This window comes from Sciurus vulgaris (assembly GCF_902686455.1).
Source record: "Sciurus vulgaris genome assembly, chromosome: 16".
Taxonomy (NCBI): Eukaryota; Metazoa; Chordata; class Mammalia; order Rodentia; family Sciuridae; genus Sciurus; species Sciurus vulgaris.
The window spans coordinates 57,399,273-57,426,429 of record NC_136477.1 but is presented as its reverse complement, the minus strand read 5'-3'; the positions used below and the strand labels follow the sequence as shown (position 1 = coordinate 57,426,429).

Here is a 27,157-nt window from a genome sequence, read left to right as displayed (position 1 = left end):
GAGCCCGAAGGAAGGAGGGTTCCTCTTTCTAGTTCCCTGGGAGAGAAACTCATGCTCATTTCACACAAGAAAGCAAAAATAGAAAAGATTAAGATGCCTGAAATTGATAAGCTTAGGCTTCTCAGATATGGGAATTAACTGTTCAATAGTGTGAAGAAGACTCCAGTAGGGGTGGAGAGGCAGAGCGGGAGCATTTGCTGGTTTGGACCTGAGCAGAAATGCTGCATGCTGGGTCCTGGGAGTGACTCGAAGGTCCTAATGTTTGAGCTCAGAGAAAGAGTGAGACATTCTGCAAAAGTATTCTTTAGATGCTACTGATTAGTTTTGAAGTACAAGGTACAAATGCAGAGAGCATGACTGATCTATTATTAGTCAAAAGGGCTAAATTATTATTATTATTATCATTATTATTGGTACTGGGGATTGAATCCAGGGGCGCTTAACCACTGAGCCACATCCCCAGCCCTTTTCTATATTTTATTTAGAGATAGGGTCTCACTGAGTTGCTTAGGCCCTCACTAAGTTGCTGAGACTGGCTTTGAACTCATGATCCTCCTGCCTCAGCCTCTAGAGCTGCTGAGATTACAGGAGTGTATTATCTTCTCCAGCCCAAAAGGGCAATTTTTAATATATCTATTTAACCCAAGTTTTTCCTACAACTGCTTCTATTCATCTTCCAGGCCAGTTTCTACTCAGAGAATGATACACTCTTATACCAAGTTCCAATTCTTGGCTGGCTTTGAACTACTTTTAATTTAAAGCAATTTTTGATAAGGAATCTTCCTCAAGGCCAGGACACTTCATTCAACTTTACCTTTAGATGCTTCTGTTCCTAGTGGGTTTTCTAAGAAGTCTGCCATGTCGTGGTTCCAGGCGTCCCTGATGGCGGACTTGGACACCACCCTGTCATTCAGAGCCTGCTGCGGTCGGAAGTTATTTCTGAGATACTCCACCGACTTGACATGGTCTTGCTGCTCCGTGGTAAAGATGGAATAAAAAGCCTCCAGCTGAACAGAAAACCAGAGAGGGGAGGGAAAAAAAATCCACATCAATTAGAAATGCTCTGTGGTCCAAAGCAGGTGGGGGCTATAAGGGCACAGAACGGTAGGCAGAGCTGATGCCAAGGCTGATGAACCTGCAGGACGCCTGCCAGCAGCTTATATGGCTATGGTCTCTCCACTGCCAGCTAACCTGGAACACTGTTCATTTGAAGGATGTACAGAACTATTGGAGTCTATCTCAGGTAAGAGTCCTTTCTACAATGTTCCCTGCCAAGACTTATAGTATGAGGGGAAGGAACAGACTTATGGTAAACCTGGTAGGTCCTGGAGCCAGACAGCCTGGGTATGAAATCTACCTTCATTCCTCACTCACTCAGTGATCCCAGCAAGTTGCTTAACCTCTCTGAGCCTCACTGGAGCCTCACCTTCAATAAAATGGTGATAACTGTTAAAGAGCATCTACCTGATAGGGTTTTGGTAAACATGAGACACCAATACAATACTCAGGGTAAAGTGCTCAAAACAGTTCTTGGCACACAATAAGAGTTCAACTGATAAATATTAATGATTTAGTCCTTATTAACAAGCCTCCCCTGACATCCTGGGATTAAATTAAGCCAAGTTACCAAACCCACAAGTAAGTGTAACTGTCCAAGTTCAACATTACTTAATGCCTGATTGTGGACAAACTATTCAAGCTTCCTAAAACTAAAGTTTCCTCATGTGTAAAAGATCTGTACATAGAACCTATAGTCTAAAGTTCTTGAAAGGATTAAATCTAGTAAGTTTCTTAGCATACAATAAGCCATCAATCAACATCAGCTGCTACATGATTATTAATATTAAGAAACATCTTCCATAAGAGTACTAGCAAAACGTTTGAGCAAAAAGAAAAATAATCCAGAGCTCTAGGATCATACTTTTATTATCAAAAGGGATTCTGTACATTCAAACCATTAAGAAAGGTCATTCCAGTCAGGCGCAGTGGCGCACGCCTGAAATCCCAGTGGTTCGAGAGGCTGAGGCAGGAGGATAGCGAGTTCAAAGCCAGCCGCAGCATTTAGCGAGGTCCTAGGCAATTGAGTGAGACCCTGTTTTTAAATAAAATATAAAACAGGGTTGGGGATGTGGCTCAGTGGTTAAGCGCCCCCCGGGTTCAATCCCTAGTACCCACCCCTTCCCCCCAAAAAAGAAAGATGCTTTCCTCACAGGAATCAAGGGGCTGATTTAGGCTTCCTGGGAACCAGATGGTAGCAAACTCCAATGTGCAAAATAAAAAATAAAAAGAATTACTACCTAGATTTTTGTAGATTCTGGGTTTTGTAGATTTTTGCAGCTTTGAGTTAACACCATTGTTTCCCAAACAGCCTTAGAGAATGACCCACTACCAACACCATCAGAAACTCCCTTTGCATGAGAAAGCCTTGAATTCACATAGTGATTTTAGCCAAGAAAAATCATTTAAGTATATGGATTCTCCCATCAATCCACCTCCCCACCTACTGCTGATGTAAGGGGGAAATCAACTATGAAGAAAACTTTTCTGCCTTTTCATAAAAAAGATAAAACATGGACTAAGGGCAAAAGCCCTTTCTTTATGCCAAGAGGTCCCAATTTTCTTTCTTTTTTGATACTGGGGATTAAATTCCAGGGTGCTTTACTACTGAGCTACAAAATGTCAGTCCTTTTTTTTAAAAAAAATATTTTACTTTGAGACAGGGTTTTGCTAAATTGCTTAGGGCCTCACTAAATTGCTGGGATAGGCCTCAAACTTGAGATCCTCCTGCCTCAGTCTCCAGAGTGGCTGGGATGACAGGCATGCACCACCATGCCTGGCTAACTGATCCCAATTTTCTACAAGTCACTTCTGCTTCTCCTAACAACCCTCTGGTCTCTTGGTTTAGAATTTGCCTTTTTATATAGTTATAAGAAGGGAAAGGTAAGAAATGGGAAAAAAAAAAAAAAAGAAAACCAGACTGTTCACTCTGTCCAAATAGGAGTCACCAAAGGAGGAGTCACAAATAGAAGACAACAAAAGGTATTATAAAAAAAAACAACCTGGATGCAGAAATGTCACTTGCTGGTTGGGCAAAATCAGACTGCATGCATCAAAAAATGAGAGCAGGTTCTAGGCATGGTGGCGCATACCTGTATTCCCAGCAACTTGGGAGGCTGAGGCAGGAGGATTGTGAGTTCAAAGTGAGCCTCAGCAACTTAGCGAGGCCCTAAGCAACTCAGACTCTGTCTCTAACTAAAATAGGAAAAGGGATGGTGATGTGGCTCAATGGTTAAGTGCTTTCGGGTTAAATCCCCAGTATTAAAAAAAAAAAAAAAAAATAGCAGGATTCAGTTTTGTTAGACAAAATGACTTTCTAAAATTATATGGAAGGAATTAACAAAAACCCTCTGGAAATGGTCCAGGGCAAGACCAACAGACATGATTAAAAGGATGGAAAATAAATCCTGCGAAGAAAGGTTAAAGACAGTGGAATTGTTTAGCCTGAAGAAAAGTCGAGTAAGGAGTAATTTGATTAAAGGCCCTTGTATGAGGAAGATGCTGACCAGATCTTCCTCATGTCTGGAGAAGGCCAAATAAAAGGAAATTGGCCAAAATTAAAGTCACACAGATGTGAGTTGAATAAGGCAAGGAATCGCTTTTAACTTTCAGGATGAAATACTTTAGCTTTTTTTTTTTTTTTTTTTCCCTTAAATATGGACTGGGTGAGTTAGACTGGAAATGTTCTGGAAGAGATCGCAGTCTCTCCTGAAATAGGCTCATCTCGGAGACGCCAGAAAGGATGGCCTGAGAGACGGGCTCTGCAATATGGCTCCAAAGTTGGTTTATTCTCTACAGTGCTTGCTTATTTCATAGTGAGACTTTAGTTCTCCTAAAAAGTTTATTTCTGAAACCTCAGGAAAGAATTAGTCACATAACTGCAAAAAGAGGCAGGTTCCAAATTTAACACACAAAACATGCCTTCACTTAAATTGTGCTTAGAGCTTAATGACATCCTGCATCCGGCTTAAAAGCTCGGGCTGCTTCCTTGTCATTAACTCAACCTGCCCAGATTTTGAAGGAAGGATGAGATGCTTCTGAGAGTGAACAGATGACCTGAATTATATTATATTGTCAACTGGATCACAGCTTCATCTGACAGTCACACAGGAGTTCAAGGAGGACAAGCTTAGCAGACTTGTCAAATGCCCTTGGGTAGGTTGGCAGCCATTCCTCGAGATGGAATGAAGACTGCCAGTGGCCTCTTTGGGAACTGGCATGCCTGGCCACAGAGCAGACACCACCATGATTCTTGGTCTGCTGAGGGTAGTCTACATTTTGCATGTTACAATGTGCATCATTTGGGCCAGAAATCTACAGGTGCATACTTCAGGTGGTCCCTGGGATCTCCATTCCTGCCTTGATCTTCCATTCTCTTCAGTTCCTGGGGTGGAGCATGAGACCACAACAAGAAGGTGTCCCCAGAGTCTGCAGCATGGCAGACCATGGCAGCCTCGGCACAGACCCTACAGGCAGCTGTGTCCCTCTGCCCAGTGCACATCTCTGGTTGTTAACCCTTCTAGATCTGGTTAAAAGGCACACGATTCTTCAATAATGTATACCAGATGGTGTCGCCTCTGTTCACCATCAGCCCAGTCTCCGTTCTTTTCTTATTTATAACTGTAAATGCAATTTATTCACTTTATTTCACTGTGGAAATTTCCTTACACCATTAAATTCTTTTTAGGTAAAGTTTTATTCCCAGTCTTCCATTCTTAACTGTGAGGTCCTGGGCCTGATTCTCCAATATAAAAACTTTTACTCTTGCTACCTGGGTTTAAAATCCTATTTTTTACCCTGCTTCACAGAGGTACGGCCTTGGAAACTTATTTAACCTTTTTGTGTCTCAGTGTCCCTATTTGTTCAACAGAAATAAGAGTATTATCTACCCCTTGTGTAATTTTTCTAGTAAATGAGTTACTATATATAAAATGTTTGGAATAATTTCTGGCACAGAGTAGGTGCTCAGTAAGTGTTATCACTATCGCTGTTATTCTCTTATGAAGAATGTGGTAATTATGATTGAATTCAATGGTTACAACCATTGTAAAGTAGTCTCTTATCTGCTTTCTCTTCTTTTCCTCCTTATAACCTATTTATTTTTTTTTGGTACCAAAACCCGGGTCTGTTTAACCACTGAGCCTCATTCCTTTTAATTTTTTTTTTTTTCTAATTTTGAAGCTGGGCGCAGTGGAACACACCTAAAATCCAGCAGCTCAGGAGGCTGAGGCAGGAGTATTGCAAATTCAAAGCCAGCCTCAGCAACTTAGGGACATCTTATCTCTCAAAAAAAAAAAAAAAGGCTATGGGTGAGGTGTGATGAGGCTTAGTGTTTGAGAGCCTCTGGGTTCAATGCCCAGTACCCCCACCTCGAAAAAAAATTATTTTGAGATGGGGTCTAAGTTGCTTAGGACCTAGCTAAATTGCTAAGGCTGGCTTTGAATTTGGAAAACCCCTGCCTCAGCCTCCCAAGCCACTGGGAATACTGACACATACCCAACTTATATTTATTAAGCCTACTATGTGCCAGGAACTTTTTAAGCACTTTGAAGACATTATGTTTCTAACTTCTGATTAATAATTATTAATGCTATTATTACAATATAACATTAGCAGTTGATATTAAGCATTTATTATGTGCAAGTCCTTATGCAAAAATGATATATAGCCAGGTGCAGGGTACACACCTGTAATCCTAGTGGCTAAGGAGGCTGAGGAGGGAGGATCGAGAGTTCGAAGCCAGCCTCAGCAATCTGGCAAGGCCCTAAGCAACTCAGACCCTGTCTCTAAATAAAATATAAAAAAGGGCTGGGGATGTGGCTCAGTATTTAAGTGACCCTGGGTTCATTCCCTGGTACCAAAAAAAAAAAAAAAAAAAAAAAAAAAAATTCTGTGAGACTGTTTCTCCTGCTCTCTACCACTTCATGCCACACTCTTTGCAGGTCCTCAGGTGACTTACTGACAGAGAAACACAGCACTGGAGAGACTGAATGTGGAGAAAGCAGAAGTCCCCAAACAACTCCTTTCAGCTGACCCTGAGGTTATTCAAGAAGGGAACCCAGCACTGGCAACATAAATCTCCTTATCTTCTTCTGCACTCTGAAAAGAAGCCGACTGTGGCCCATTACAGAAGGACCTGGGTGGCATGAGCAAGATGGCAGGTGTAAAAAAATCCCTCCCCTCACAGAGCTCTCTCTTTCATTCACTCTACCCTCCTCCAGAGGTGGGTAATAAAAACACTCGGATTTATCTTTACTTTAACACAACTAATGAAGTCTTTATCATTTCGTAAAAATAAATGAAAGTTTTTATTTCTATAATACAAAATGGACTTTTTAACTTTTGAAGGGAACGTGTAAAACATATCTTTCTTTTATCCCTGCTTGGGGAGTTGTAATTGCATTTTAACTGGTGCTGTTTCAAGAACAATTTTAACCTTGAATTGCAAATGGGTTGGCTGGAAGTGTGTATAAATCATTTCAACTTAGTTTTTATTATAAAAGTATTACAGAGAGTAATTAGTTTTTAATCTGTCGGTTCAAATCAAAGGAAAGTTGAAACCTATTTGTGCCATTCGTGCGCAGCAAGAGTCCTTGTGCAAAAGATGTGGGGAGGGGACCTGGTGAAGGAACGCAGAGATGAGACCAGAGGAAATAGAATTATGAACCATTAAAAGGGTGATATGCACAATGTTTTAAGGGTTGGGTATATAGTGGCAATTAAACAAAACCAGAGTCCATTATTAGCACAATAAGAAACCCAAGGATAAGCATTAGGAAATTGAAACGTCTCACCTAAGGTCACAGAGACACTTTGGCTTCTCTGCACATTTGAGGGATGGCAAGGCAGGCCCTGTTTTGTTGCCCCATTATTAAACCAGACAATAAGGACAGAATATTAAATTCCCCATAGCCTGGAGCATCCAAAGTTTTACTTACAGAACCACAAACGAAATCTGAGAATAGTTAGCTAAATGCGGAGCCAGGTCCCTCTTGTGGCCCCAGTGAGTTTTCTGTGAAGGCAATAATAGGAAGAAAGGAACTTCACCATAATTAATGAAGAAAGCTCTCACTTTTGGATTAAAGATGGAATCTTCATGCCACTGTTCAGAAGCCTTTGTTCATATGCACCACACATCGCATAGTGCTGGAACAGAAGCTTCCTGAATTAAGGCACTTGCTGGTTGTCATGGCCTTGAGATAAACCTTACAGCATGACAGCCAGCAGCCACACATGGCCATTCCATTAGCACTGTGGCTAGTCTACACTGAAATAATAATATTGGATGTATTTAGTTAAATAAGTTATATTATTAAAATTAATTTCACCTGATGTCTACATTTTTTTCAACATGGCTACTAGAGAAAATAAAATGATGTGTGTAGTTTGCTTTATTTCTATTGGACCATGCTGCCCTACAGGGGATCATTTAATAACAGCAACAGAACCCAAAATCCACCTAATTATCTTCCAGTAGCATCCTCTGGTTGCCAAGCACTTGTGTACATCTTTCATGTACACATCATCATTTGATCTTTTATTTATTAATTTATTTATTTTGCTACCAGGGATTGAACCCAGGGGTGCTTAACCACTGAGCCACATCCCCAGCCCATTTTAATATTTTATTTAGGGATAGGTTCTCGCTAAGTTGCTGAGGCTGGCTTTGAACTCAAGATCCTCCAGCCTCAGCCTCCCAAGCTGCTGGGATTACAGGTGTGTGCCATTATACCCAGCCCATTTGATCTTTCTGATGCCTACAACATTACCATTTTGTAGATGAGAAAAATGAGGAATTGAGTAGTACAGCAGTTGAGTCATTTGGCCTAAGAATGGGGCTAGGAATGGAAGCCAGGCAGTTTGCCCAAAGCACATTGTCTTAACCCCAAAGAGCTTCTTTACTCTTTATGACAGAGATAACTGGTTTAAAAGGGGTCATATAAATGAGCTTTTCCTATCTGGTCCAGCTTACCATTAGAAAAAAAAAAAATCAAAGATCCAAGGGCAAACAAATTAGATATGTTCAGACTTCTGACTACTTTTATGATAGCACCCCTAAGCAGCACTTAAAATCCACACCAGAGGACATTACAGGCAGTGTCACATTTCCTACAGAAGCAACAGCCCTAGGTAGGATGCACTGAGATGGTTGCCAATGGGCAAACAGCCATCTTTTGAGAATCCCTGTTCTAGAATAAAACAAATCCTACAACACTGGACTCAAAGATAATCATCTTCCCTGACTGATATGAACACACCACAGGCTCCATGTGCCAGTCTTGCTCCATGTACTAGTCCTGCTCCTTTGACCTCCCACATTAACACCCAGGGTGCCACCATTTTGTTTGGGTGCCAAGGTCACAGCATGATTTGAGCCTGATATTTACAGTTGATGTTTAATGTAGTCATATTAAACCATGATGTCTGCTGGCCAGCCAAGCCACTGTAGGATTCCATTGGCAATCCTGTATTTCTGTAGATCATCACACAAGCCAGAGTTCACTGACTACAGAGCTGATTTACATGTTCAGTTCGACTCACAAAAGAGAATGAAAGAGGAAAGATAAGTGGCTATTCATGTGTACTCTGCAAGGCTTCAAAGAAAGCCACGTCACAGGCGTTGCCAGCTTGTGCTACCACTGAATCTTAAGGTGTGCTCACTCTCATTTTCATTGCTTGAAGGCAACCACATGGGATCAAAGAGATGAGAAGAGAGGAGACCAAGGCTTTAGGGAAACAGAGGAATGAAGGTCTAGGAATGTTTTCTTTCTGATAGAAGCAGACGGGGAATTCCTAACTACTTGGCTTCTCTGAATTGGCTGTTTGCCTTTCTGAAATGAACATTCTGTGTTAAACTTTAGAAAGAATACTGGCAATGTCAGGGTGGGAAGGTCTGAAGTCATAATACTTGGATGGCTAATGCTTTCCTATCCAAGGACTGACATAGCTGCGACCTTGTTGAAGCTAGCCAGCAAGGATTCAGTTAGGTCACATGAACACGGGTCACCTTCCTCCCTCGGAAGGAAACAGGGATGCGTGAGGTAGTGCCTGATGAATCTAAAGTATTACCCGAGGATGGTTGTAGTAAAGAAATTAGAGCTGGGCGTGGTATTGTCCACCTGTAATCCCAGTGGTTCAGGAAGCTGAGGCAGGAGGATCACGAGTTCAAAGCCACTCTCAGCAAAAGCGAGGCACTAAGCAACTCAGTGAGACCCTGTCTATAAATAAAATACAAAAAAGGGCTGGGAGTATGGCTCAGGGTCAAGTGCCCCAGAGTTCAATCCCCAGCACCCCCCCACAAAAATTGGAAAGTAAATATGACTAATTTATTTCCTCTCTGTTTCCTTGAAACAGCATACCCTTAGAGAAGTCGTGTATTGGAAGGCAAAGAAAAGTCCAAAATTTCTCCTCCTTGAGTGTCCTGGTGGTGGAGGGTAGATGGAGGGGTAAACAGGTATTAACAGAGACCTCCCTAAGAGCTCCACCTACCCGATGCCAAAATGCTTTGAATTGATGAACACTTGACCAGGCATCCAAGCCCCAGCTGTGCCTTAAGTTTGCATCTGCTCAATAGCTAGCGCAGCCTGTGTTAACACTCTTCAATTCTGTCCAGTTAAGGAACCCTTCACCTCCTTCTTTACCTCAACTCTTACAAAAAAATGGCCCAATTCTCTTCCTTCCCTCCTCCCTCCTTCTCTGGTCCCTTTCTTCCATCCATCTTTCCTTCCTTCCTCTTTCTTTCTTTGTAGTCTAGGGCTTAAACCCAGGACTTTGCACAGGCTAGGCAAGTGCCAAACTGCACTTCTGTAACTTCTTCATTTCAAACCTTTAAATCTTTGAAGACAAATTTTTAAAAATTCTTTTAAAAATGATCCCTTAAAAAAATTCTTCCCTGGGGCTGGGGTTATAGCTCAGTGATAGAGTGCTTGCCTGGCATGTGTGGGACATTGGGTTCAATTCTCAGCACCACATATAAATAAATAAAATAAAGGTCCATCGACTAGGGGGCTGGGATTGTGACCCAGGGGTAGAGTCCTTGCCTAGCATGTATGAGGCACTGGGTTTGATTCTCAGCACCGCATATAAATAAATGAATAAAACAAAGTTCCATTAACATATAGAGAAGAATTTTATAATTAAAAAAAAAAAGTCCATCGACACCTAAAAAATATTTTTAAAAATTCTTCCCTTAACCCTGCAGAAATAAATATTGGATTGTAATTTTATTGATTTGTTTTTTAAATAAAACAATGTTGGCTTCACCATTAGGAAGAAAACTTGTTTCTTGTTTCACTATCTCCTTGTGGCTGGGAGATCCTGTTTAGAAGCCAAATTGCCAGTCCTTGCTTTTTCATCAGAGAGGAATCAAAAGGAATACAACTCTCAAAGTAAAAATGACTTCCAACAGCAGGAAGGACAAATCAACTAGCTGAGCCTGGCGCCATACCACCTAATTTTATTGGGAAGGTGAAGGACTCTCCTGTTCCCGCCTTCATATAGAGAAAACGGCTCCATTCATCCCTGGAAGGGCCACTCTAGATGTCTTGGGATGCTATCTGGTACCCCTGATGACTTATTTAAGGATGGAGACAGGACCCAAGGCCAGCCCATTAGTTGGTTGGCCAACATCTAGTCAGACACACCTTCTTAAACACTTGACTTAGACCCAAACGAGTTGGTAGGTGGCCCTTGAGTTTAGAGGTTCACTGATACTAGGGCAACCACAGTGGCCCATGGAACCAAGAGAAAACAAACTGAGAAGCAGGGACCTGAATTTTTCAAAAGTAAAGAATTTATCACAAAATTGCGTCAGAAACTCCAAGGTTTAAGAGACCACCGTGACACACACCAGTTAATTCCCAGGGACTTGGGAGGCTGAAGCAGGAGGATTGCAAGTTCAAAGTCAGCCTTAGCAACTTAGTAAGGCCATGCTTCAAAATAAAAAAAAATAAAAAGGGCTGGGGATGTGGCTCAGTGGTTAAGTGTCCCTGGGTTAATTCCCACTACCAAAAATAAGAGAGAGAGGGGTGGGGAGGGGGGGAGAGAAGGAGGGGTGGGGAAGAAAGAGAGACAGAGAGACAGACAGACAGACAGATACACACACACACACATACACACACACACACACTATGTGGACTCTGTAAGACAGAACCACAAACTTCACCTTGTGGTTATGGTCCTATTCAGGATGAAACTCAATTGGCTTCATCTCTAAATGGCCTTACTGGTGTTTCTTTAAATTACTCCTTCTTGAGCTACTTAAGTTGTAGTTTCTCCAAAAAAAGGCCTGACTAGAATACGACCTGACCCTTTGATCCCATTCCGTCTTCCCTACCCTATGCCCTGAAGTTAGTTAGGAGAATCTTTGGACTGTCCCCAATACCAGCCAGGCTCAAAATCTTGCCGTCTGTGTCTTTAGTTATACAACTGGTATTATTGCAGAATTCCAGAACGTCACCCTTCTCTCTACAATGTCCCTATTCTTATCTGCAAAGCTGACAGGGTGGGGATGAGGGGCTCATTTCTACTGAGTGCCCTGATAAGAACCTTCCATTTTTAGACATTCCTGGTTAGTGAAAGTCAGATTCACTTTCCTACAAATCCCACCCATTGTTCCTGGCTCTATTTTCCAGAATTATGCAAAAGAAATCCTACTCTTTTTCTATCTCAGGGCATGCTGAATTTTTAACAACATGTCCTTTCCAAGAATTCTACCCTTCTATTAATCCTCCTGAGGTAATTTAAAGATCCCTCTCTCTGCTGGTGGCTAACATTCCTCGGGCAATGCCCCAACCCAATTTCCATTTCATCCATTTTTACCCATAATTAACTTACTCAGCCTCAATCTCGATTCTTGTGAGGTTTGTGCCAATCACACACAGAAGGAAGTAGGACAGGACAGAGGTCAAAAACATTGGGGTTCTAGAATCAGATAAAGCCACACCTGGCTTCTGGCCTTATCATTCACTAACCACAAGTCCTCGGGCACATTACCAGATCCCATTACCACCAAGGCGCACATGTGCCATTGTTAGTGTGTCTCCACCTCTCAGTGTTGTTTTGCCACCAGTAAAGCTGAAATATGTAAAGTGCTTACTAAAGTCCTCAGCATTCAGAAAGTGCTTCGTCAATGATGTTTTATTTCATTTCTTTCTGTATGTGGGTATTTTCATTTCTTTGAGCTATGGGGTATGCTCAGTTGTTAGAGCTTTGGGAATAGATACCTTCACTGGGTTACTAGCTATTACTACATGAATGGGTTAACATATGCAAAAAGTTTAGAAGAGGCTCTAGGATAAGGTATCATCATGGATCATAATTATTAAGACTGAGTCTTTCCATATTTCATGCCTGCCATCCTCCTCATCTACCTTAGCTCATTTGCAACCAAGAAACACATTTTATATTTTACTTTTCTTCTATTCACAAACACATCTGTTGTAAAGAATGAAGAAATCAATGAAAAGTGAAGAAACAGAAAAAAAAAGTCCTAACTGTTGACATGTAAGAATGGTGGACAGTCACATGGGTACAAAAGAGGTAAACAGGGTTCCCCACTTGGGGCAGATACCCACCTGATGGTAAGAGATGGGGACAGGCTTTCGGAAGACAATCCACTCTACAATCTCGCTACAGGGTGGGGTGGTCAGAGAACCTGTGTAGCGGTAGTAGCTGCCCAGGGATGCAGGCAGGAGGTCGCGAAGGACAAAGGGGTCCAGGAAGGTCTCCTTCTCTGTGGGAAAGAGGAAAGAAATGGTGAGAATTGCCTGCCACAGAGGTAGCCAAAACCCACAGCTGGCTGGTGCAACATCAAAAGCCCTGTTTATATCCTGAGAAGTACTGGTATTGGGTCTCAGTGGGAAGTCTCAGAAACCAAGGTAGCATTTCCCAGACTGTGTTCTGAGGACACAAGTACCATGCTATACTTCATAAAGAACAGATTCTACTAGGCACGGTGACACATGCCTGCAATCCCAGCAACTTGGGAGGCTGAGGCAGGAGGATCAAGTTCGAGGCCAGCCCCAGCTACTTAGTGAGACTCTGGATCAAAATAAGAAGTAAAAAGGGCTGGGGTTGTAGCTCAGCGTAGAGTACCTCTGGGCTCAATCCCTAGTACCAAGAAATAAATAAAAATAAATAAAGGACAATGAACAATGGTGAGTCACTCCCTAGCCCCTGGAAACAAAGGCTGAGAAGTCTCTGAGAAGTCCTGCAGAGACAAAATGGGCTAGACTTAGTTTAACCCACCTGTTCGTAATGGTGTTTCACCAGAACCCAACTTGATCTATGAACTGATGCTCAGTGGAGTAAACATTGGGACACAATAAGAGAATCGCTGTGAAAAGATAACCATCGGCCAATAAAAAGTCATTCCAAAGCTGGTTACAGTTCATTATGAGTTCACCTGAGGCCTATCCAAGTCAAAGAGAAACCTAACCAAGGCACAGCTCTGAACTTAAAAATGATGTTCCCAGAGACAGGCTGCTTCTTTTTTACAAACATGACTTTGCTTAAACAAAAGAAATGCAATTTAAAATTTTTTTAATTGTTCTTTTTATATACACATGACAGTAGAGTGTATTTTGACACATCATACATACATGGAATATAACTTCCCATTCTTGTGGTTGTATATGATGTGGAGTTTCACTGGTCATGTACTCATACAGGAACATAGGAAGTAATGTCTGATTTATCCCAATGCCTTTCCTATTCTTCACTCTCCCTTCTCTTTATTCCCCTCTGTCTAATCCAAAGAACTTCTCTTCTCCACCATTGTGTGTTAGCATGCACATATCAGAGAGAACATTCAGCTTTTGGTTTATGGGGATTGGCTTATTTCACTTAGCATGATAAGTTCCATCCATATACCAGCAAATGCCATAATTTCATTCTTTATAGTTCAGTAACATTCCACTGTGTATATGTACCACATTTTCTTTATCCATCCATCTGTTGAAGGGCACCTAAGTTGGTTCTATAGTTTAGGTATTGTGAACTGAGCTGCTATAAATATTGATGTGGCTGTGTCACTGTAGTATGCTGATTTTAAGTCCTTTGGGTAAACACTTAGGAATGGGATAACTGGGTCAAATGGGTGGTTCCATTCCAAGTGTTCCGAGGACTCTCCATACTGCTTTCCAGAGTAATTGCACCAATTTGCAGTCCTACCAGCAATGGATGAGTGAGCCTTCTTCCCCACATCCTTGCCAACATTGATTGTTCCTTGTATTCTTTGATTGCCATTCTGACTGGAATGAGATGAAATCTCTGGAGTTTTTGCAAAGAAATGACATTTAAGGTGAGACCCACCAGTGACACCTCATGAAAACGCTATGAGAAAGTGAGCTACGGTCTGGCCAATGTCACAGAGCAATGGAGAAGCAAAGTTGGGATACAAACCAGGTATCTTAACACCTGGGACTGGACTGTTCTGACTAAAGGAACTAAATAATGTTGACTGGAAGAAAATTGAAAGGTAAAGGAGAGTATTTTGGACATGGGAACAGCCTCACATGCAAGGGCCCTGAGGCAGACAGGAGCAGTGTAATAAAGGTTGGCACTGTCTTATAATTCTCCCAAGCAGGCTCTGTGGACCATCCGGCTTCCTTTACAAGTCAAAGAAAGTTCTAGTTCCTAGACTTGGATCTCTGGAGATGTAGTCCTGAATTTAAATCTGAGACTGTCCTCATCCCTGTTAAAGAGGCACACAGACTATTAGAGTATGGCTAATGTTTTGCTTTTGCTTCTACATGGCTTCCACCAAGGCTCCCAGGATACTCCTGGGGGACCTCACAGAAGTACCTGTGCCTAGTAGAATATTTTCTCCAAGCTTCACATCTTCTCCCTCATCTTCCATCTTTCATGCAGATCAATCAGCGCAGGCATTTGGGCAAATGCATCCCTAGACTCAAGAGGCCTATGTAACTGGGGGATGATGTAAAAACCCCAGTAGAAATCAACTATAACAGAATGACTGTAATTTCCTTTTGGAAGAGATTAGCTGGACAAGACAATGTTGATTTGCATTTTACTATAAATGCTGAGGCATGATTCTATTTACTTGCTGCAAACGTTTAAACAGCATTTTCTTTATTTCTTTCTTGTTTTCTTTTTTGGTACCAGGGATTGAACCCAGAGGCGCTTAATCACTGAGTCACATCCCCAGTCCTTTTTATTTTATTTTATTTAGAGACAGGGTCTTGCTGAGTTGCTTGAGGCTTTGCTAAGTTGCTGAGGCTGGCTTTGAACTTGAGATCCTTGCTGCTGGGAATATAGGCACGTACTACCACACCCAGCTTTAAACAGCACTTTCTCTATGTGCCAAGTCCCACTGTGAAAGCTTTCTTCATTTTGACTTATTTGATACTGAGTATAACTTCACCAAATTTGTCCTATGATTATCTCCAATTCACAGAGCCAGAATGCAAAACCAGGTAATTGTGTTTATGATCCTATCATAATTCACATCACTATGCTCTTCAACTTTCCAGATGTGGGAATCAAGGCACAGAAAAGTTAAATAATGAACCCCAAGATCATATGTGAGCAGTAACAGCCATTATTCATGAAGCTCCAAAACCAATGCAGATTCTTGTTTCAATTTTTTGGAGGAAAAATTAACTATTAACTAATAAATGCAAAAGTCCGCAGATCATAGGGTACCATAATCAGATTAGACCAAAGGCTGCACATAGCAGGATTGTTCCTCCACCCACTGGTAAATCTGAGCTTTAATTTAAACCTGGTTACCAGCAGCCTAATGATGGGGAAAATCTCAGGAAGCATGCTCGGCTGGGACTGGTTTGGCCAGGAGAAGGAAATATTATGGCCTCTATACTTCCTGGGTTGTGTAAATAGCCAACAGGAAGCCTGAAGCACTCAGGGGATGCAGGGGGCTTGGCACCACTAACTGCACACACAACAATACCTTCCTGTCCCCTTGTGATGTAGGTGAAGTCAGCATCACACCAACCTGCCTTGGGGTCAGTGGCTCTAGACCAAACATTCAGAACAATCTGCAGAGTTTTCCCCTAGGACTCTGATCCAGTGTAAGAGTTGCAATTGCTGTGTGATCCCGCCAGAAGCAGGAGAACACCCCTGCTGGTCCCCTGCAGCAAAGCTCCAACTACCACACCCCCTTCAGGAAGAGGACACCGCTTTGAAGAGCATCAAAAGATAAGGCGGAAACACCAGGCGCACCAACAGGGGGAGACTTGCTTTCAAGGGGGAACACTGTACAGCAGGATCAGACCCGCAAATAAGCTCTTGCATAGACTGATGAATCTGGCTGTTGCAGAAGCAGACAGAAGTGAGACCCCTGTATGAATGCATGAGGGCTTCTCTGTCTCTGACCAACCCAAGGACTCTAGAGGCATGTGCTGCCTTCCACTCATTAAGGGAGCAATTGAGCTGGGTGCAGTGGCACATACCTGTAATCCCAGCAGCTCCAGGGCTGAGGTAGGAGGACTGAGAGTTCAAAGCCAGCCTCAGCAACTTAGCAAGGCCCTAAACAACTCATTGAGACCCTATTTCTAATAAAAATACAAGAATGGCTGGGGATGTGGCTCAGGGGTTAAGTGTCCCTTTGTTCATGCCTGGTACCAAAAAAAAAAAAAAAAGTGCAATTGAATGAGCGACAGGGTGCAAGACCCAGCAATGGGGGACGGATGAGGGCCTGACTTCACTGCTTCTTCATTCCACCACTATTACTGGTGTGGATTTTAGGACTCTGTGGTCTCTGGAAAAGGCTTGGGCTGCCCCAGGTCAGTGGCTTTGGAAGCCAAAGCATGGTTTCTTCAAACAAAATCTTTCCTGGAAGTCCATCAATTCTAACAACTCAGTGTACAGACATTGTGACTGAGGCTGAGTTCGGGACCCAGGGATGCTCTGAAAAGCACCAATTTAGTCCGAATTCATTACCTTTGGATCAGGGTGAAGTAACAGACCCAAGGTCAAAAATTCAAGAATGCAGACTTGAATGGAATTCTTGTTTTAAGGAAATGATTGAGGACCTAGAACGCCCCAACCAGCAGCACATGTCACCACGCTCACCTCGTTCCTAATTATGTATTATTACTCTTCCTCTGATCCACCAAGGCCTTGCCATGTACTTGCTTGAATGCTTTGTGCACATGTATTTTTTAACAACTGCATTCCCAGTGCACACTGTGTCTGCTACATTCTCCATCAGTCTGAGTGGTATGGGCAAGAGTTTCCAAGTGTTTTGGAACCAACTGATATTTAACAGCTGTGTGACTTTAGGCAAAGGCCATAACATCTCTGAGCTTCTCCTATGCTCTGTAAAATGGTAATTATGAGAAATATATATATCCCTTAGGTTAGCTGTGCCAATTAAGGAGCTAATTGATGTAAGGGACTTAACACAGTGCCTGGCTCACTGTAAGCCCTGATTTGTGAAGGCAAGCACATGGCTGAGAGCAAGCCCAGATGAATTGCAAGCTGGCTGGCTCTGTTTTAAAGCAGGGATTAGCAAGCATTTTCTGTAAAGCATCAGATAGTAAATATTTTAGGCTTTGCAGGCAAGAGGCAAATTCAAGAATGTTATGTAGGTACTTATATAACTAACCCACTTCTACAATATTAACGATATTTAAAATGCTAATAATAACTGAGGACAATTTTCCAAGTATATGTCTCTTTAAGAAGAAAAATACAATTCTTTTGGGGGGACATAGCATTTCACTTAACTAGAGCTCAAATGTAAAAACTATTCTTAGCTCAGGGACCATATAAAAATAGGCAGTGGAATGGATTTGGCCTTCAGGCTGTGTTTGGCCCATCCCTACTTCTACCTAAGTGTAAGAAGGAACCCTAAGTGTTCCAAGGTCACCTTGCTAAGCCACAGCCAGACTTGGGGGCAAGGAAAGGAGTTCCACATGTCTAGACTTTACGGTCATTAAATGGTCATTTGTTCTGAAACAATATATTAACAATACAGAATTCACTCTTGAGGTGTTTCTGCTCCTTGGTTTTTCTGAGAGTAAGCAGAACATCGGTTTATAGCAATCCTTCTGAAAATCCCATATCCTGCTCAGTCTTTTGGGGTGCACAGAATGCCTAACTACACAGTAGGGGCATCTTCTGAAATGGCAGCCTTGAATTTCTACTACCATCCTTGAAGTCTGTGTAAACCACAGGTGCTCAACTGCCTGGACCTAAGACTGAGACTCCTGAGGCTAGCCCCAGGGAAGGAGGAGGAATGCCCTTGTGAAAGCTTAATGAAGAACACTGTCATAAATGCAGACAGTGCAAAACACAAGTGCGAGAGCCATGCCTGTGGGTCTGAATCCCTACAATCTACTCAAAAGCCTGACCCATAGGGCTCGGCTGTGGCTCAGGGGTGGAGGGCTTACCTAGCATGTGTGAGGCACTGAGTTCAATTCTCAGCACCGCATATAAATAAATGAACAAAATAAAGGTCCATTAACAACTAAAATTACATAAAGAAAAAAAAAAAGTCTGACCTATAGAGCTGGGCTGTGGCTCAGTGGTAGAGCACTTGGCTAGCACATGTGAGGCACTGGGTTTGATTCTCAGCACCACATAAAAATAAATGAATAAATAAAAAATAAGTGAAAGAATGAAAAAAATAATGAATAAAAAGTTATTGTATCCATCTGCAACTCAAAATATATTTTTTAAGAAGTCTAACCTACAACAAATTATCTTAATTTCTCTGTAGCTGTTTTCTTTAGCTGTCAAATGGGATAATGATACTAACCTCATAAGGAAGTTCTATTCAATGAATTAACATTAGTCAAGAGATTAGGAGAGTGCCTGGCAAAGAGTAAGTGTATAGATGTGCTTATTAAATAAATCCTGTTATGCTGGGTGCTGTGGCACACAAACTGTAATCCCAGCAACTCCAGAAACGGAGGCAGAGGATCACAAGTTCAAGGTCAGCCTCAGCAACTTGGTGAGGTGCTAAGAAACTCAGCAAGACCCTGTCTCTAAATAAGATATAAAAAAAAAAGGCCTGGGATGTGGCTCAGTGGTACAGAGCTGGATTCAATCCCCAGCATCTAAATGAGTAAGTAAATAAATAAATAAATAACTCCTGTTACAGGACAGTGGGACTCCATAGCCATCTAAATCAGAGCATTCCTCCCCCAACTTTAATCCTAATTAGCAATTTGAATTCAAAACATGCCTATCCCAGCCACTTACTACTTGAGAAAAATATTTGAAATACTCTACTTATACCACCATTCATTCCATTATGCCATAATAAGCAGGTACTGTGCATTCCTAGATAAAAGAATTGAAAAGGAATAAATCTCATCTTCCACGTTTAAGGATCCTGGGTGCTGTATGCAGACAATATTATATTTTAATAATTAATTGTTCATCAAAGAAAAAGATGAAGAACAGGGACGCTAAATTCAAAGTTATTCAAATTGCAAAGATGAATAATGCATGACTTTTATATTAAATACACACTGTATTAAGTAGTCTACGTCTCACCCAACTCTGTCTTTCATTTTTAAGCATTTTGAACGACAATGTGAATAATCAGCGAGGGGAGGTTTATTTAGAAAAGGAATACCTTATTTGAATGCAAACAGGATCTATCTGAAGATGATTAAATTTTTCTTATCAATTAGGAAATTTTGTCCAAGGGCTTTAATGCTATGGTCAACCCTTAAACCCAGACAGGCCCTGCTATTCTTGCAGTTTCCTCTCAACATTAAATTCTATCTGGTTGATTCTGTTCAATTTCTTATTTCTGATAGCAGTGCCAGGAGGCAATTTTTAATTAAAGAAAATTTGAAAGATTCAAACATGCGTAATTGGATTAAAAATGTGATCATTAAAACATTAGATGATAATCATCTGATTGATTGCATTTTTTCAGTGTGTTAATAAGTTAATATTTTCAATGCTTTGGTTGCATAGGAAAAGAGAAGGCTCTTTATATGGTGAACAGTCAATATATAGAAGAACTTGCAAGGTCATTAAGAATGTGGAAAGACAATCTCAAAAAACTAAGGACGAATGATCTCGCTGATAAGCGGATGAGGACATATAATGGGGGGTAGGAGGGGTTAGCGTTAGGGTTAGGGTTAGGAATAAGGAGGGTGGTAAGAATGGAGGAAGGAAGGACTGTATAGAGGGAAAAGAGGGGTGGGAGGGGTGGGGGGAAGGAAAAAATAACAATGAATCAAACAACATTGCCCTATGTAAATTTATGATTTAAAAAAAAAAAAGAATGTGGAAAGACACCAAGCGCGTGCACGCGCGCACATACACACACACACACACACACACACAGAGTCATCGACAGACTACACTGGAAAGAGTTTGGACAGAATATGGGCCCCCAAAGGGGAGAAAATGGACATCACCCTCAATCTGGGGGAAGTGCATGAGAGGACAAGCTTCTGTTTTTAGCATAATGATTGTTTAGTTTAATCAGGGTTTTCTCCCTGCCCCCCATTTTCTTAAAATTTTTTTTCGTTTGTTTTTTTAAGGAAAAGCAATTCATTTTTTCTTAAAAGCTTAAGATGCTGGAAGAAGGACCAGTCTTCAGGTTGGAGAGGGAGGAACAGACAGGAAAGAACTGGGCCCTGACTTGCACTAAATGGAGGAAGATTCATGACAATGCTGCTCAAACTTTCATATGCACACAAGTCCCTGCAAAGCTTGATTTGATGTGACTTCTGATCTGCTAGGTCTGGGGTAAGGACTGAGATTCTGATTTTTTTTTTTTTTTTTGTTAGAACAACTCAGCAAAATAAAATTCCGGTTTATTGTTGGACAACATTGTTTCACACATACATCAAACAGGCCAAAAAAATAAACAGCAACTTCATAGACAAAAAAAGAAAAAAAAAAAAAAAAAAAAGAAACCTTTTTATCTTTGGCCTTTTTAACCATCTCATACAAACCAACTACTTATAGTACAGCTAAAGTACATACACAAAAAAAGTTACTGGAATGCTCGGAATAAGATTGTTTTTTTGTTGTTGTTTTTGCTTTTTTTACAAGGTTTTTTTTCTCCTTTGAGATTATAATGAACATGGTCACACCACAAGTAAAGTCAGAAGTAGGACAGAGAACGCTCCAAAGGCTGGTTTGGTCATCCGAGATCATTGAAAATGGCTGACCCCTAACAATATGTACAAAAATATAAAATGTAAATAAAAAATACAAACAAATTTTCCTTTTTTAAAGTACTTTTAAGAAAAAAAGCAGGGCCTTGGAAGTTTTGGTTCTTTTTTTTTTTCCTCCCCTGTTGCAAATCCACGTTGTGGTTTGGTTGGGTGGTGGAGAGCGCGTGTCACCTGCGGGCGGCACGGCCCGCGGTGGGTAGGCGGCCGGGCCTCTCTACTCCAAGGTGACCACGTTTAGATTCTGAGACGGGAAGTGGAGGGTGAATAGGTCACGGCGGCCTTTTATTTTTAGTCTAACTTTTCCTTTTTCGCTGTCTACTCATCCTCATCGGTCTTCTGCTTCTTGGTATCAACATCATCATCCTCGTCATCTTCAGCTGCCCGTTTGCCTGCAGCTGCCTCAGCCTCCTCATCTTCGTCTCCATCCTCTTCCACGCCATCACCTTCCTCCTCCTCCTCCTCTTCCTCACCACCCTCTTCCTCTTCTTCATCTACCTCATTGTCAGCCTCCTGCTCCCCATTTTCCTCATTAGCATTCCCATTAGCAGGGGCATCTCTTCCATTCTCTGCCTCCTCCACAACTTCCTTCTTCTCCTTTAAGTCCTTGGTGGTGATCTCGGAGCTGGTGTCCACGGCCGCGTCTGACATGGTGGGGCACGCCGGTGAGCCGATGCAGTGGGCTAAAGAGGAAACGGGAGTTCAGGGACTCTGGCGACAAAGCTGCCGGAGTCCGCGGCGGCGGAGGAGGCGCGCGGCGGAGGTGGTTGCGGCGAGCGAGGAGCTGAACCCAGGAACAATGCAGAGATGGCTTTTCAGAGCAGCCAGTGGGGGAGATTCTGATTTTAATGATGTTGCTGCAGCTGGTCCTGGGACCAATGCTGGAGGAGACGGTTTCTAGGAAAACTCTTGTCAATGGACTCCTAGATTTTCTGCAGGCTCATTCACGTCTCCTTTCTGATTCTTAGATACAGCCACCCTGGTCTCTGTGTTCCATGGGTGTACTACCCCAGAGCCTTTGCACTGGCTCTTGGTTCTGCCTGGAACCGTTTTTTACTATTTCACTCATGGCTGGGGTCAGGACTAATGCTCCTCTGCTGCAGGCAACATCTTCGTATTTGCCAACAAGGTCCATCCTGATCACTGTTTTGAAAACAGTTTAAGGGCCAGCTCTTTGAGAAGGAAGCTTCTGATTTAAAGATTGGGCGCGGTAAGGAAGCAAGAGCCCTGAAGCTACCTGGGAGAATACTGCTGGCAGAGAAAAGCCAGTGCAAAGGAACTCACTCTTCCTAGTGTGTGACTGGGGAGCCATGAGTAAGAAAGAGCAGGAAGAGTCCAAAGCCCCCAATTTAACAAGTTCAAGGAGGCAAATCACAAGCTAGCTATATATAATCAATGATGTGGCTAAAAACTGAAAAGGACACAGAGCAGAGGGAAACACTGGACATGAGGTTGAGTCTGGACCTGCCATGCTCACGCTGTGTGACCTGGGAGGAGTTCCTAGGTCTGACAGCTGGTGACAGAAGGGCAGGACAAGCACAAAGGTGGGAAGCAGGAAATAAGGACAGAGCCTGCAGACCAGACCTAGGGGTTTAGGAGCGCAGCATGGGGGAGATTGGAAAGTATGAGATTATTATTATTTTTAAAAAAATTTTTAGTTGCAGATGGACACAATACCTTTATATTATTATTTTTTTATGTGAGGATTGAACCCAGGGCCTCACATATTCTAGGCAAGCACTCTACCATTGAGCCACAACCCCAGCCCTGAAAGTATGAGATTATAATTAAGATGGTGAGGGGCCTCCCCAGGGGAGCCAGAGTGAGGGAATTTATGATCTAAATACAAGCAATAATATCCACTCTGTATAACTAGTTCCTGGTGATCAAAGCATGTCATCTCTTCATGTTTCTTAAGGAGCACATGATGGGAATGGAAATGCGGCTGTCCCGTGTTCAAGAAGCAAGCTTCTACAAGGCTTCATGAGTGACTCCAGGAACAAGCACCAGGCTGAAGTCACGATGAGGTGATGCTAGGGAAGTCATCCAAGAACCACAGAGAAGTGTGGAGAGCAAAGGGACTAGGGAATAAATGCAGTCAGGAGACACAGTCTTTGGAGTCCCCAAAGGACACTGGTTCCGATTCATTTTACAAATAAATAAAATGAGGTTCAGAGAGGGAAAGAGACTGCCAGAGACCACACAGCAACATTAGCAGGATTCTGGGTCTCTGACAACCAGCACTGGGCTCTTTCTAGTACCTCATTATATAACCCTGGGCTCTTGGTGGATCACCTGCAGAAGATGTAAACATGATCAGCTCAATGAGGACTCTTTTTTTTTTTTTTTTTTTAGCTTTTTAAAACAGAAAATGAATACTGACACTGCTCGACTTGAAGTCTTCCAGAGCCTCCTCAGTTCATTTAGAATGAAATCTAAACCCCTTGCAGTGCTCCCGAGGTCCTGCCTACCTTTGTGCCTGTCTCTTCCTCTCTCGCCCTTGTTACCTACTTGCTTTCTCTGCCTACGGTGCTTCCCTTCCACCCATCACATGATGATATCTTGGCATACTCATTTGGTCTCTGCTTAAACACCATTGCCTGAGCGCCCACCCAGGGATGTCCCCTCTGCTATCTACTACCTATGTCTACCTACTTCATTCATTTCCTTTCCAGTTTCTGTCTATTCCAACAGCCCAATTAATACACCAGAGCCAAGACCTCTGTGTACACGCAGCAGCTAAAATTCTTTGTTCCCAGAACGAAGTAGGTACTGAACAGGCATAAGAAAAAGAGAAAAACAAGCACATAGTAGCAGTTGGTGCATAACCTGTAATTCTAGATACTCCATTTCTTCAGTATCTAAGTCAACATCAGCCACAAGATGCTTCTTTATTTCAAAACCCGTCAATGTAAAGTTACATGTTGCTCATTAAACCATGACTTGATATCAACTCAAAGATACATCCTAATTTTAGAATTCTTAAGAGAAAGAACTAAGAATTGATGAGGATCAGATCAGGATAAGATTCAATGGGATTAACAACATAAGTTCTCAATGGCTTTATGAGTCTAGTGGAAGATGGGTGGAGAGTTTGTTCTATGTGACCGTGGTGAAAGATGCTCACAGGAGCAGGCAGCAGCATTAACTTTCATCTGTTGATAAAGACTGGACTCTCCAAGTTGGGTGCAGTTGCGCACTCCTGTAATCCCAGGGACTCTGGAGGCTGAGGCAGGAGGATCATGAGTTCAAAGCCAGCCTCAGCAATTTAGCAAGTGCTAAGCAACTCAGTGAGACCCTGTCTCTAGATAAAGTACAAAATAGGGCTTGGATGTGGCTCAGGGGTTGAGTTGTCTCTGAGTTCAATCCCAGCCCTCCTCCAAAAAAAAGACTGGGTTCTCCACTCAGTTTACCCTTCACTGGCCTGCACCCCAAGACTCCATTCCACATTCTCTAAATGAGGTCTCTCATAATGTGGGAAGCAGGCAGCAACCTTCTAAGGAGGACTGAGAACTCCCTCAAGGTCACAGGTGAACAGACCCAGGTCTAATTTGCAGTCTATGTAAGTGGTTAGTACCAGTCTCTTACCAGGCTGGGGCTCTATTACAGCAGGACAACTTTCCTGACTGATTCCCAGACAGTGTTTTATAATGGCTGAAAGAAATGAATCAAATCAAGTCACTAAGAAACTCCTAAGTCAAACTATGCGAACTATGGCTCGGGGGCCAAATTTGGCCTTGTGCCCATTTAAAATTAAGTTTTACTGGAACACAGCCATGCCTATTTGTTTATGTATCATCTCACTGCTTTGGGACTAGAAACATAGAGTTGTTGAAAAAAAATATACAGTTGGCAAAGTCTAAAATATTTGCTATCAGTCCCCTTTCAGAGAAAGTTTGTTGATCCCTGGTTTTAAACAAAGAGCAGGTAAGCAATTTTTGAAGCTGGACACAGTGGTGTACGCTTGTAATCCCAGCAACTCGGGAGGCGGAGGCAGAAGGATCACAAGTTCAAAGCCAGCCTCAGCAACTCAGTGAGACCGTCTCTAAATAAAATGTAATAGGTGGGGAGGGGAGCTGGGGATGTGGCTCAGTGGTTAAGCACCCCTGGGTTCAATCCCTGGTGCCAAAAAAAAAAAAAAAAAAAAAATCAGAACCCCAAATTCAAGTGTCCCAAGAGATGTATCCAAGATCATGATATAACCACCCTTCCCTAATTCAAAGGCACTGAGCCTCCCTGACTTTATTAATGGTTTCCGTTGACCAAGTGTGGCACCTAGACATAAGGGTTAATGCATGAATATAGGTTGACACAATATTTCCAAGGAGAAAGTGCACGAAGATCACTGCCTCATCAACAATTAAGGAAATGAACATGACACTTAAGTGACATGAAGTCCTACAGTGACACAACCCCACCCTCCCCACAGAGCAGTTCCAGCATCTACCTGTCTCCCCTACCAGGTTCTGATGATCACTGCTGACATGATGTGTGCATTCTTTCAGCTTCCTTTTGACACTAGTCGATGAGCTAATTCACAAAGGAGACATAAGACACGCAAGAATTAAGTGATTTTGACAATAATCTGGAAGTTGGTCAATGCCAGAAGTCAGAAGCTAGCCCAGCAGAAGAGAAAGAAAATGCATCTCTGAGCTCCTCTGACCCAAAACAAAACAAAACAAAAAACTGGGTCCACATGATGGTACACTGTGAGCTGAGGAAAATGAGCTCATCTCACCAAAATCTCAGTTTGCCTATCTATACAATGGAACTGAGAATCCTTATCTCACTGTGTGCTGCTGGGATGGACAGAACTGTTCACAGGGCACCTGGGTAGTTGCTTCTTCCTTTCACCCATTTTTTTTTTTTTTAGAGTCCATTGCTCTTTCCCTTGATCGCAAAAAAAAAAAAAAAAAAAAAAAAAAAAAGGAAAATCCCCAGGAGAAGCCATAAAGTCACACTATTATCACCTCCTCATACAATGGGCAAAACCAAGGCACAAAGAGGTTAAGTGGTTTGTGCAGATTGTACCACTAGACAAGATCAGGAATGATACTGAAAGCCAGAGCCTGTGTCCTGGGCCACTGGGTGACAGTGCCTGTCCTACATCGTGAGATAAAGACAGCATGAAATCAAGGAAAGAAAACCACTCCTGGTAGCTCCAAGAACTTAGCAAGCAGATCCCTGGAGATGTATTTTTAAATTCTTTGTGTTTCACATTTTGTTAAAGTAAACAGGAGAAGGCATCTTCCTGGCCTCCTATCATCATGTTCAAATAATAAACTATTAACAAAGAATGCTAGATGGATGAGAACCTGCCTCAAATTCAAATCAAACTTACAGAAATCACTTTTGAAGTCTTTTTATGTCTTAGCATTACTGTGAACAATGCTGTATGTGATAATAGAAGTTGCACAGCATCCTATTTCCTGGCCTTGGCTAAGGAAAGAACTGGAAATAGCTCACAACTATGGTCGTGATTTTGATACACCGAAATCCAGGAAACTGTGGAAATGGCTTAAGTATGCCTGTTTCTAGAAGATTTTGAGATCAAAAGCATCCCGATAAGCATCAGTCCTTCCTGGATCCATTTTAAAGGGCATGAGCCAAGGAGTTGGAACTCGGGTACTGCCTATTTATAGCACACTTCAGGAAAGTTCCATGTAATTAATGCTTGAAGCATAAATTTCAAACAGGAAATTCTGTTGCGTGTTTCTGTGTTTGAAATTATCAGTCTGCAGTAGATAGCTTAGTATTGGTTTTCCTGTACAAAAGGGAGAAAACAATTTCAACAGTTTCCTTCTTTAAGATAAAGATGAAAATAGACAATTCATTCACTCATTCAGAATTTATATGATGATATGGTCAAGATCAAAACTGAAGCCAATCTCTGTGGAGTCCATCGAAGAGGAGCAATGACCTGAGTGATAGTCCTCTTGTCCCAACATTAACAAACCACTTGGTGA

At 42.1% G+C, this 27,157-nt stretch overlaps 2 protein-coding genes across 6 annotated transcripts in view; both read right to left on the bottom strand.

The window, feature by feature from the left end:
* PTPRG (protein tyrosine phosphatase receptor type G) overlaps positions 1-27,157 on the bottom strand; it is a 718,545-nt gene that overhangs the window by 120,146 nt on the left and 571,242 nt on the right. For all 5 annotated transcript variants that reach the window (XM_079114373.1, XM_079114370.1, XM_079114369.1 and 2 more), the window contains 2 exons: positions 12,633-12,790; positions 815-1,007 (listed from right to left, as the gene is read on the bottom strand). In XM_079114373.1, the coding sequence (XP_078970499.1) occupies positions 815-1,007; positions 12,633-12,790 (351 nt within the window). The remainder of the gene's footprint in view (positions 1-814; positions 1,008-12,632; positions 12,791-27,157) is intronic.
* LOC306647034 (prothymosin alpha-like) lies at positions 20,808-22,004 on the bottom strand. The gene has a single exon (XM_079116025.1). It carries the CDS (start codon positions 21,840-21,842, stop codon positions 21,510-21,512), a length of 333 nt encoding a protein of 110 aa, XP_078972151.1. The 5' UTR covers positions 21,843-22,004; the 3' UTR covers positions 20,808-21,509.

Coding starts and splice junctions, on each gene's coding strand:
- LOC306647034 (XM_079116025.1), bottom strand. CDS start 21,842: ATGTCAGACGCGGCCGTGGACACCAGCTCCGAGATCACCACCAAGGAC.